Source organism: Spermophilus citellus, assembly GCF_964194105.1.
Source record: "Spermophilus citellus genome assembly, chromosome: X".
NCBI lineage: Eukaryota > Metazoa > Chordata > Mammalia > Rodentia > Sciuridae > Spermophilus > Spermophilus citellus.
The window spans coordinates 74,466,104-74,479,195 of record NC_138190.1 but is presented as its reverse complement, the minus strand read 5'-3'; the positions used below and the strand labels follow the sequence as shown (position 1 = coordinate 74,479,195).

Genomic DNA, 13,092 nt, shown 5'->3' with positions numbered 1-13,092 from the left:
GGTCTGTTTTTAAAACAAAGTTTCAATCTACAGATGAAACAATTGGGACTGGGGGTGTAGCTCACTGCTTGCTTAGCATGCACCAGGCCCTGAATTCAATTTCCAGCACCACAAATAAACATACAGATGAAATAATTGGAGAGAAATAATTGAGGAGAGCCTCTGGGAGTAGTGTACTGGGTTTATAATAGATATAGGAAGAACTTTTTGATTCTTGAATAAATTTGGTGGGAAAATTGTGCTCTAGAGATTGGGGTAGCTTTTCAAAAACAGGAGAAAGTCTCAAATAAGAAGGAAAGCTTAAGTGCAGTGGAATGTATGAAGTGATCTCTCACCACCCCATCTAGCCCAAGATTTCTTTGATCTGAGAATGAGGTGCAGCTTTAATAAAGACTCTAATGGAACTCAAAAGGAGTATCTCATTGTCCCACAGATTTTAGCTATTTCCTCTTGATGGAGAGATGAGTGATTCACATTAGAACAGATGATTCACAAACTTCACAAAGTGAACTTTTTAGATCTCTCAAATCAGAGAAATAAATGGTCCAGGGCAAAAAGTGAATGAGGGCAAGTTTAGGTCGTGCTAATAGCAGGAGTTTGTCTAATGCCCACTTTCATCTGTTTGTTTATATGTCAATTCATCTAAACTCTTCAGATCAATCTACCTAGCAGGTATTTTTGAGCAATTTCTGAGTGCTGGCATTAGAAATATAAAGATAAATGATGTTGGGGTCCAAGGACACAAATAAATAATATTCTTCCCTTCCATTCTGGATTTTTGAACTGAGAAAGAGAGATATTGAAGATTGCATGTAAGCTTTATTACTGAGAAGGTTAATTAGAAAAATGAATTTAGTTCTACACTTAAGTGTGCCTGCTGATACTCCTCTTGCAATAGACAGATTTTTCTACCTTGTCATTGGCATAGATGGACAACAATAGCTTTCCCTCTTGACAGAGGCAGAATCTTACCAACAATGAGACAGTGAATCAATTTGCACCCTTTTCTGTGATCAGACTGATCAGAGAAAGAAAAGATCTAGAAGGGCCTTACTTGAGCATGCTTAGTCCCTTCTGCCAAATTCAGTTTGGTGGGGGTATACAAAGAGATAGACTATAAATAATCCTTCCATTATTTCCCCTCTTGAGGAGTAAAATAAAAATTATCTTCCCTCAGTGAGAACATAAGAAGTGGGAGGAAATTGTTCTGGGCAAAGTCCTGCCAGTGTGAATTATATAGCAATGAGTAGTTTGTGAGTGCAGCGTAGGACATGGCCTGGGAAGAAAGAGATGATAAGGCCCATGTATTAATATTATTACTAATTACATGAAAATGACAAATTAAAAAATCATTTGTTGTAGGCCAAGGTAGCTTGCTGGTTGTTCTGAAATATATATATATGGAACCTATAATACTGTAGTATATGCAATTATTTCCTGCTTAGTGGTAACCTAAGTCTAGTTGAAGATGTAAGCTTCTATAATTTAAAAGATTGGCAAACCTAGAAGACAGCTTTTATCAAGTTCTAATGAGATTAAAAATAGTACTGGTGGAGTTTGGAGGTGGAAAGAATGAACAGTATGGAGAGAAGTTAGGAGGTCAGGGAAGTTTTCTTGAGGGAAAACATGGAGGTTGAGCTTATGGGAGGGAAGCTCAGAGATATAAAATCACAAAGCACATACATGGATCATATGGGGGATGGAGAAGAAATGACCCTAATTGGAATAAATGTGTTGAGTAGTGGTAGATACGTCTGGCAAGGTACTCTGGAGTTGGACTTTGAAAGACCTTTTTAGCTGGACTATGGAGCCATAGGCTTGCTTTTTTGGGAAAGGGGGAACTATTAAACTATTTTACGTAGCAGAATGACATGAACAAATTAACTAGAGGAGTATCAGCAGGCACACTTAAGTGTAGAACTAAATTGATTTTTCTAACAATGTGGAAAATAAATTAAGGGGAGGTATATGGGATAGAGATGAGGAAAACAAGGAGCCTATTGCTATTATCCGAGATGATAAGGACCAGACCTAGGACAGGGGCAAAGGAGAATCAAGATGAGGAATATAAGAGACATTTTCTTATTTTACAGCCATCAATGGGAAACTATATGCCAACCTCAGGGGTCTTACCATGTACCAAGGAGAACGGGTGGCCTGGTACATGCTGGCCATGGGCCAAGATATTGACGTACACACAGTCCACTTCCATGCTGAGAGCTTCCTTTATCAGGTGAGCTGGAAAAGAGGGCTGAGACCCTCAGGAGTGATCAAAGTAGTTTCTTGACAGCCATTGAGGAAGAAGGGAATAGCAAGGAATAAGGTATTAATCAGTTGAAAGATCAGAGGTCTAATATGTGGAGAATATTGAGCTAGAAATTATCATTCAGCTGTTAGTCTGAGGATCTGATACTTCCATTTAGACCTTAACTTCCCTTTGGAAATGGAAGAGAATGGCTCACTTATTGGGTAAGGAGATTGAAGGAAGCCATGTCACTGAGTCTCAGTCAATGACTTGAAAGTAAACAAGGATTCTAAGAGCAAGTAATTTCAGAGTAGCATCTCAGAGTCTATGAAAGTCAGCAATCCATTATAAGGAAAGTTTCAATTTAGTAACTACATGGAACAATATATAGATTTTTGAATATTTAGCCTAGGAAAAGAGCAGAGATTTGAAGGTTTGATCCAGACTTAGAAATCTAGAAGTACAGATACAGGTGATAAGGAGGAGAAATTAAGTTGAATTCATTTCTAAGGAAATATAATATAATATAATATAATTAATATAAGTTTTCCAGATTTCAGCGTGCTAAAAGACATGAGGATACTAGTTTTGAGTCTTTTAAAGGAATCTAGAAGATCTTTTACATTGGTACACTTTAAAAAAGAGTAGGAGGAGAGAGTCCTTTGTTGATTTAGTTTGTGTGGGTGGATTCAAGAAAGATGAGTAAAGTGGACTTTTAAAGCAGCTTTCTGGTCTAGGAATTTTGGAGTCTCATGTCAGTGATGTGAACATCATGCACTTTATTTTGTATTTTTTAATTTGTTCATTTAGTTATATGTGACAGCAGAATGCATTTCAACTCATTGTACACAAATGGTGCACAACTTTTCATTTCTCTGGTTGTACATGATGTAATGTTGTATCATATATGCAACATCATAGACTTAATTCCTGTAAGCTCTGAGATGGTTCCTTTACCCTTCATTTTCTCTCCTTCACCCCCAATCTCTCTTTCAGAATGGACAGAGCTACAGGGCAGATGTGGTGGATCTGTTCCCAGGGACCTTTGAGGTTGTGGAGATGGTGGCCAGCAACCCTGGGACATGGCTGATGCACTGCCATGTGGCTGACCATGTCCATGCTGGCATGGAGACCCTCTTTACTGTCTTGTCCCCAAAAGGTAAATCCTAACTCCATAAGATGTATCATTTTCTAACACTTTAGCCTATAGGAATCAGTTCATCCCCTACAAAACTCTTTGTATCTCCACTTTTGATGCCAGAAGAAACACATTTGTTTTAAGAACCACGTCTCAGCAAAACGTTCTCCCCCTCTAGGCTATTCCTTAATCAATATACTCACCCTCCACTGAAACCTTGAAACCTATATCTCTTCTAATTACTTCGACACCTTTTGAACTCACATGGGTTGGCCCAGCTTGAATCTTGTTGAGCTCTAGACTTAGTGTAAGTTTGCATCCTTTGAAATTAATTTATATGTAACCTTATTAATTAGAGTACACTAGAAGCACTGACAGTTAACAAGGAATATTACTAATGGTTACTTTTTTTGTCATGCTGGGGATTGAATGCAGGGCTTTGCACATGCTAAGCATGCACTTTACCACTGAGCCACACCTCCAGCCCTGTGAATCTGTTTTTTTTTTTATTGGTTGTTCACAACATTACAAAGCTCTTGACATATCATATTTCATACATTAGAATCAAGTGGGTTATGAACTCCCATTTTTACCCCAAATACAGATTGCAGAATCACATCGGTTACACGTCACATTTTTACATACTGCCATATTAGTGACTGTTGTATTCTGCTACCTTTCCTATCCTCTAGTATCCCCCCTCCCCTCCCCTCCCATCTTCTCTCTCTACCCCATCTACTGTAATTCATTTCCCTCCATTGTGAATCTGTTTTCAATGAAAAGAAAAATAATTCTAATCTCACTTCTTAATTTATTTGTTTTGTGAGGATTGTGAAAAGCAGTTCTTTCTATCCTGTCAAAAGGTAGAAATAGATATTGACCTTCAATTCTGCTTATTCCAGACAGAGTTGCTACTAAGGATGGAAGAAAATTTTTTCCTCAGGCTGGGAATGCAGCTTAGTGGTAGTGTACTTGTCTGGCATGTGTGCCTGGTTTTGATCCTCAGCACTGCCAACAAAACAAAACAAATCAAAAACAAAACACCCCCCCCAAAAAAACTAAAACAAAGTATGTTTTTCTTTTTTAAAAAAATTTTGGTAGTTGTAGATGTAGTTATAGATGCCTTTATTTTATTTATTTATATGTGGTGTTAAGGATCAAACCCAGTGCCTCACACATGCTAGGCAAGTGCTCTGCCACTGAACTACAGCTCCAGCCCCTGAAGCACATTTTTCTCATATTTTTTGTTATATTGAGAGGGACTAGCTTGACAATTTCTTTTCCAATCACTCTTGTTCTTCACTAAGGATATAGGAGGAAGGATAGGCTTTGTTGGCTTTTTTGCTGTTAGAGCATTTGAAAGTTCAGGATTTCACTTCTGTTTTTGAGGAGAGAGGTTACTGGAAATTGAACTCTAGGTGCCTTACCATTGAGCCACATCTCTACTCCTTTTTTCTTTTATATTGAGACAGGGTCTTGCTAAGTTGCTGAGGCTGGGCTTGAACTTGTGATACTCCTCCCTCAGCCTCCAGAATCGCTGGGATTATAGGTGTGTGTCACTGTACTTGGTAATGTCTCACTTCCTGACTATTTGACTTGAGTCCAACCACCAGCATTATCCCCCTTGCAAGAAGTCCTATAGAGCCTTCTGGGGATGAGAGAACAGAGTTGTTTTAAAAACAATGTCATACTGCTTTGAAGAATGATGACATCGAAGTGAATATTCTAAGGTTGTCAGCCACTGACACTTTATCAGAAGGATTAGAGAGTGGGAAAATGCCTTTGGAAATTCAAACAGACTTAGCAAACCAGAGTAGAGAATTTAACTCTGCTCTTTACCCCAGGGAGAGACAAATTACAGTACATTGTGATTTCTGGAATCATTAAAATACTTTGTTTTCTGCAAGCCATAATGCTGGAATGTGACTTCCAATTATTAACTCTAATACTATTTCCTAGGACCCAGATGTTGTTGTTGTGTTCTTTTAGTTCCTAGAACAATAATAGTACAGTGGTCAGTTGATTTGTCATCAAGGTGCTATGGTTCGAGGACAACAGAGAGTGTGTGTATGTGTGTGTGTGTGTGTGTGTGTGTGTGTGTGTGTGTGTTTATGTAAAATATATTTGTTATACATAAATATTTACATATTATATATATATATATATATATTAGGATGTAATCCCCACAGGCACATTATCACTGAGCACCATCCCCAGTCCTTTTTAATTTTTATTTTGAGACAGTGTCTTGCTAAGTTGATAAGGGCCTTGCTAACTTGTTGAGGCTGGCCTCAAACTTGTGATCCTCCTATCTCAGCCTCCTGAGATGCTGGAATTATAGTGATGTCTGAAGTCTTCATATATTATAATATGTCATCCCAAATGGGACCAATTCTAAATGTAAGAGAGCATCTTAATATATTGTCACTGGGGTGCTTTTATTTTTTTTAAATAATGTGGATATAAAACAATATATTTATTTATTTATCTATTTTTTATGGTGCTGAGGATTAAACCCAGTGCCTTATGCATGCTAGGCAAGCAATCTACCACTGAGCCACAACTCCAGCCCCCTCACTGGGGTACTTTTATGAAGATAGTTCATATCTTCCTATGACAATCAGCCAGCCTTATTATGGTCTAATTTAATATTGTTCTAATCTCATATATGCTAACAGGACAATCAGAAGGAAGAGTTGAAGTTAGATAGGGAGGAAAGGACTAATTGTTGAAATAAAGTTCCTGATGAGGCAGCAGGGGATGAGAGCCAGAGATAAAAGGAAAGATTAGTGCAAGGCTGGAGGATAATCATTTTTGTACTGTAAAAAGACAGAAGGCTTTAAATTAAGGATCAATGAATAGGTTGGGAGGAGGGTCTTGACAGACATGTAGAGGATTTTTACTGTAAGATCTTTGTTTCCACTGTAACGGAGTACATAGAATTGTCTGCTGAGAGTGAAGGGAAGATGTCCAAATAAAGGACTTGTCAGAAGTGGGCAAAGGTTTGGAATAGCCACTCTGGGGGATTGGAAATAAAATAATTATTTCCAGGCAGCTTTGGAGGCAGTTGAACATAAACAATACTACTCTTTATAATTGTGCAACTTTTTTCTGGCAGCATTCAGCATATCAGACACAATACAAGGAGGGTGTAGTTATTGTGGTTTCACTCGATTATTATAACACTATTTTTTTAAGTTAGCATTTGGAATGATAGACTATGGAGTCTAAACTGACCAGGAATGGAAAGGAAGAGAGGATGAAGCTGGTAGGTTGGGAAGAAATGGAAGGGTTCAGGAAGTAGAGGTCTAATGAGGGGAGAATAACAGAGTTTTTAAATAAAAGGTAATAGAGCACTGAAAATTAGCAAATGATTGTTAGATTTTGAATTTCTGAGGTGGAACAAGTCTGGATAACAAGATCAGGTGACCATGTGAGTGGTTGGTAAAATTGGAATGGAAATGAAAGTCATTAGAGTTCAGAGGTCCAGCCAGGTGCAGTGGTACATGCCTGTGATCAGCCCAGCAGGCTGAGGCAGGAGGATTGTGAATTCAAAACCAGCGCCAGCAAAAGTGAGGTGCCAAGCAACTCAGTGAGACCCTGTCTTTAAGTAAAATACAAAATAGGGCTGGGGATGTGGCTCAGTGGTTGGATGCCTCTGAGTTCAATCTCTGGTAACCCCCACTCCAAAAAAAACAAAAAACCAAAAACAAAATCTCCCCCAAAAACAAAAAGGTCCAGAAAATATGAGGGTTCAGTGTTGGATGGAAACTGAGGAAGACTGACAAGGTACCAAAGACTTCCATGAATGAAGAGAACTTCTGGGTAACAGTAACAAGAAGTGCTTGTGTTTTTTTTTCCTAGTCAAATAATATGAGCCTCAGAAAAGATAAATCTTTACTAAAAGGAGAGGAATAATGGTTGCCAAGCAGTATTGTGAGAATGTAAATGAAGCACATACCTTAGAGAAGAGCTCAGTTTCACAAGATCAAAATGAAAAACAAGTTTTCTGAGAAAAGATTGAATCTGTAGGGAAGTACATTTGGCAAGGGGCAGGAGCTTCCCAAAGGGAGGGTGGGAAATTGTGGAAAAGAAAGAAATAATGAGAACAGAGGAGTTACCAAGAAATGTGAATAATGCCAGAGGAGTCACTTAGATTTTAGACTTTAGATTTTAGAATTTAGATTTTAGACTTAGTCTCCTAAGTCTATGTACTCACCCATATTTTTTCACCACTCATAATCAAATTGGCATACCAATATTGATTTTGACTATGAAGTAGTTGATTTTACCTTTCTCTTACTTAGTATATATCACATAGAAATTCCCTCAACCAATGCCAGACTCCCACAGGAAACCTATACATTGATAGAATGAATAACAGGACTAACCTTTTGTCTTTTTTCCTTTAGATCATTTAAGCACTATCACTGCTATCACCAGAGAGATTGGAAAAGGTACGTAGAAGGGTTCATAGACTGGGTAGATACATGTGGGAAGCGGGGAAAGGGAAAGAGGGTATGTGTGGAGGGGTACCTCTGACATTGGGAATTACATGACAGAAAGTTGGGTACCAATGAGTGTCCTGAGATCTGTCTAAGATTTCAGAAGCCAGGGAACCAAGGTTTGTCTTCCGTCAACATGTTGATTCTCTCTGGCTCCCATCCCCAACTTATGGAGTCAGGGAAAATAACCTCATTCCCAGTTGGAGGCTGCTGTCTTAGCTTCCTACTTAATGTGTGAAGGAGAAGAAAATTGTAAGTCCTGCTGGGTTAGGCATGAAAGACTTGTAGCACAGACATGGATTCCCACAGGGACAATGTAAGACTAGAACAAACACCAGACGGTCTTCAATAACTATTTTAATTCTTGCCTCTTTACCCTTCATCTGTGAAATACCAAGCAGTTGAACTTTCGGAACCAGTCATTTCTGTTGTTTGAGAAAGTAGAGATTGTTGACTGTACAGTGTATATCCAAATATTGCTCTCATTCTCTATCCCATTGGTCACTGGGCTAGGAAATATTCAGAGAAGTTATGTGAGTTAAAAGGGACATTGTAGAACATCAGTTTACTCAGGAGGTTTTTAGCTGTGCTTGGAGAATTCCTAATGATCTGACTAAATATCTCATGAACTATTAACCAAGGAACTAGGGTATGTCCTGGAGGGGTTGGAGAGAGGTAAGGTAAGGTTGAGTGGAGGGGGCTTAGAGACCACATCTTCCAACTGAGCACTCATATATTTTATATACCTACATTTATATCTATATATAAACATGCTTGTGTACATGCATATTTGTATTTATTTATTTATTTATTTATTTGTGATACTCAGAATTGAACCCAGGGACACTCAACCACTGAGCTATATCCCTAGCCCTTTTTCTTATATATTTAAATTAGAATCTCACTGTTGTCTAGAATGACTTTTTACAGTATTAGGGATTGAACCCAGGGATATTCTACCACTGAGCCACATACCCAGACTTTTTTCTTTCTTTCTTTTTTTTTTTTGAGATAACTTCTCCCTAAGTTCCAAAACTGCCCTCTAACTTGTGATACTCCTGCCTCAGCCTCCTGAATCAATGGGAGTACAGGTGTGCACCATGCACAGTCTGGCTTTGAATTTGCAATCTTCCTGCCTCAGCTTCCCAAAGTCATGAGGATTATAAGTGTGTCCCACCACACCCAACTACATAGATATTTGAAGTTTATATTTGTATATACATACATACATATTTTACATGTATACACATATTCCTCATAAGGTCACACTTATTAAAAATATTCTACAATGGGGGAAAATTCCTCAAAAATGTTGGTCTAATAAAACTCAATAATTTTCTACATGAGAAGCTGAGAAATGGAAAGTGATTTATCCGAGGTTACAAAATAAGAGGTAGAGGACTGGGGATACAGCTAAGTTGGTAGAGTGCTTGCCTCATATGCAATCAGAGAGAGAGAGAGAGAGAGAGAGAGAGAGAGAGAGAGAGAGAGAGAGAAGGTAGAATGTTAACTCAGAACCAGGATGTTCTTCAGCATCTGTTTGAACTCTTTACATTTCATCTTCTTTCCGTTCTGTTAGAACATTCATTCATCTAATTATACATTCATCAAACAGGTTTCAAGTATCAGGGATACTAAAATAAATAACACATAGTTGCTACTTTCCAGTGTCTAAAAGTGGAATGAAACATAGAAACAATAATTGCAATGCTGGATGCTAAGCACAAAAAGGGCAAGTGAAGATAACACCTAACATTTATTGTACACTTGCTATCTCCAAGGTGCCAAGCTAAATATGTTTTAAGTATTAACTCAGTTAAACCTAAGAACAATCTCTGTTAGATGTGGCCATTATCCCCATTTTATAAAAGAGGAAACTGAGATCCTTATGGGAAGGGGGGGATTAGGTTTCTTTTCCCAGGGTCACATAGTAAGTATATTGTGGTAGTATAGACTACAGGTACTATGAGAACATAGCACAGGAAATTGTTACTGTTTTAAATTTAGCTGAATTTAAAACTTTCAGAGACATGTAACATTGAAGCTAAGTCTAGAAGAAGGAAAGGAAAGAGGAAAGGGTGTTCAGGTAAAGGGAGTGCCATGAGCAAGAAAGATCACTTGTTATTGGGAATGAAGATTGAGTTGCTGTGGCTGATAGAAGCATGCAAGAATAGAAAAGTAGGTGAGAGCCTGATTGTGAGGGTAAGAATGTCTGGCTTAAGATTTTGAGCTTTACTTTGTTGGTCAATTGAGGAGCATCACAAGTTTGTTTGTTAGGAACTAATACAATCAAGTATTTTGCTTGTAAAGATCTAAGTGACATTACTCTTAGTTCTACCCACATAGGTGAAAGATTGGATAGCATAGTGGCATTCTGTTGTCATATTCTAATGGTCAAAATGAACATTGATAAACTGGATTATTGAGTTGGTCTTCTTTCTGGAGTTTCCTCTATTGCCCCTAATTTTACACTCAGGAACCATGCAGATCAAGTCTAATCTTTTTTTCTCTAAAAGGAAATGTATTAAGGATTTCCCAATCTCAGTCTTACCTCTTTGCCTGAGTGGACTATGGACTCAGTGATTCTAAAGGACCCTTCCAGCTGTGACATCTTGTATCTGTAATTCTTTGTAACCTTTGAATATGTCTTTATCAGCTAGTATTTTGAAGGATAGGTACAGGTGTGCTGACCTATTTGGACTTGTTTCTCCAAGAGATGACAACCAAAGGTGACCCTTTAGAGTACTTCCCATCCTTGGGTACCCATTTTCTCTTCCTCCATTTCAGCAGTGAGCCTAAAAGATATTGGAGAAGGCAATGTGAGGATGCTGGGCATGCAGATACCCATAAAGGATGTCGAGATACTGGCTTCTGTTTTGATTATCATGGGCATCATCCTTCTGCTTGCTTCTCTGGCTCTTGGTGGTGTGGTCTGGTACCAGCATCGACAAAGAAAGCTACGCCGCAACAGGAGGTCCATCCTGGATGATAGCTTCAAGCTTCTGTCTCTCAAACAGTAATAATTGGAGCCTGGGGATATCCTCAGGAAGAACATCTGGTTTGTACTCCCAGAACCCCAGGAGGCCATGGACTAACACAGCTAACTGTATTGTCAAATGGGCATGGGTGGTGAAGGAGGAGAGGAGGAGATCAAAATTACCTGCATATTTCTTCATTTATTTATTTACATGGAAATGATATTCACTCAACTTTTTTGAGTTTCTTTTCTATACTTTGGCACCCAGGACTAGGTAAGTCCCCTCGAATCTTACAGCATAAATTGCAACAACTAATGAACCTCCAACTTTTGGAAGGCCTGGAAATTCCTAAAAAGTAATCCTCTTCAGAAAGTAGATATCAAAAGAAAAACTCATCATTTGGGTTTCTGTTGCTTTCTACGATGCAGGCAAGTTCACTTTGAACTGAGCTAAGTGAGCTATGAAGAAAACCCACAATTAAACTAAGAACTAAGGAACATAGGCATGATGGGGAATTGGAGGTAGGGTGGTAGGGATTGGGGATCCAAATTATATTTTTATTCTCCTTGGCAGTAGACTATTTTGGAGAAATGAGTGGATGGTTGGTTGTTGCCATGATTACCAAAAACTGAAGCACCCTAGAAAGCCAGTCCTTCAAATTTCTACACAGTGGAACTGAAAGGAATATTGAGGGGCTTCTTTGTGTTTTAGGCCATACATTGTGTCCATTAAAGTACTTGTTAGAACACTTACAGATTGAATTTGATTGTTTTGATTGTCCCTGTGGATTCTGGGAGGCGACTGGGGAGGTATAGAATGGGTCTATCCATCTTATGTGGATCCTATAGGTTTTTATTTTGGAAGCTGCTCCAGAAGAAGCCTCAAGTCAGAATGTTGGGCAACATTCTAGAAATGGAAAAATCCCATCGATGACAATATTTAAAAGGCCAATTAAAAACTTTAAATGTTAGTGGTAGATTCAAGACTGAAACCAGACTCCAACTTGGACACTAGGCAAGGAGAGGTGGGCATATAACTGCAGGGCCTTTGTGGATAAGGTACCATGAGAAGTCAACTTGCATTTTAAGGGGGGGGTCTCTATTTTTTAAATTTTTATTTGTTCTTTTTAGTTATACATGACAGTGGAGTCTATTTTGGCATATTTAAATAAATATGGTATATCTTAGGATCCCAGTCTTGTAGAATGTTAATTAGAATTGGGATTTTAATCATAGAGTCTCAATAAAATGTTGAGATTCACTGTGGTGTATTTATATATGTACATAGGAAATTTTGTCAGATTCATTTCATTGTCTTTCCTATTCCTATCTTCCTCCTTTCCATTTATTCACCTGTGTCTAATCCACTGAACTTCCCCTTCACTCCTTTGTTGTGTGCTAGCACTCACATATCAGAGAGAACATTCGACCTTTATTTTTTTTTGGGGGGGGGCGGGGATTGGCTTATTTCATTTAGCATAATAGTCTTTAGTTCCAGCCATTTACTGGCAAATGTCATAAAGTCATTCTTCTTTATGGCTGCATAATATTCTATTGTGTATGCAAATAGTATTTTCTTTGTTCATCTGTTAATGTGCACCTATGTTGGTTCCATAGGTTAGCTATTGTGAATTGTGCTGCTATAAACATTGATATGGCTGAGTGTTGTGATACACATGTATAATTACAGAGGCTTGGGAGGCTGAGGCAGGAGGATTGTAAGTTCAAAGCCAGCCTCAACAACTTAGTGAGGTCCTAAGCAACTCAGTGAGACTGTGTCTCTAAATAAAATATAGATATAAAGGGCTAAGTATGTGCCTCACTGGTTAAGCACCTATGGGTTCAATCCCTGGTACAAAGAACATAAATCAAAAAATTGAAACATTGATGTGACTTTGTCACTGTAATATGCTGATTTTAAATTCTTTGAATATATACTGCAGTCCCACTAGCTATGTATGAGTGTATCCTTTTCCCCACATCCTTGCCAACATTTATTGTTACTTGTATTCTTTTTTTTTTTTTTTTTTGGTACCAAGGATTGAACTCAGAGGCAGTTTACCACTGAGCCACATCCCCAGCTCTATTGTGTATTTTATTTAGAGACAGGGTCTCACTGATTTGCTTAGAGCCTCACCATTTCTGAGGCTGGCTTTGAACTCTCGATCCTCCTGCCTCAGCCTCCTGAGCTGCTGGGATTACAGATGTGCACCACCACTCTTGGCTT

General features: G+C 38.4%; 1 protein-coding gene across 1 annotated transcript in view; it reads left to right on the top strand.

Annotated features, from left to right (window-relative positions):
* Positions 1-11,588, top strand: part of HEPH (hephaestin) — an 80,528-nt gene extending 68,940 nt beyond the window's left edge. Inside the window, exons 21-24 of the mRNA XM_081278315.1 lie at positions 2,094-2,233; positions 3,242-3,404; positions 7,796-7,840; positions 10,676-11,588. Coding sequence (XP_081134441.1) covers positions 2,094-2,233; positions 3,242-3,404; positions 7,796-7,840; positions 10,676-10,908 — 581 coding nt within the window. The 3' untranslated portion in view covers positions 10,909-11,588. The remainder of the gene's footprint in view (positions 1-2,093; positions 2,234-3,241; positions 3,405-7,795; positions 7,841-10,675) is intronic.
* The last annotated feature ends 1,504 nt before the right edge of the window (positions 11,589-13,092 follow it).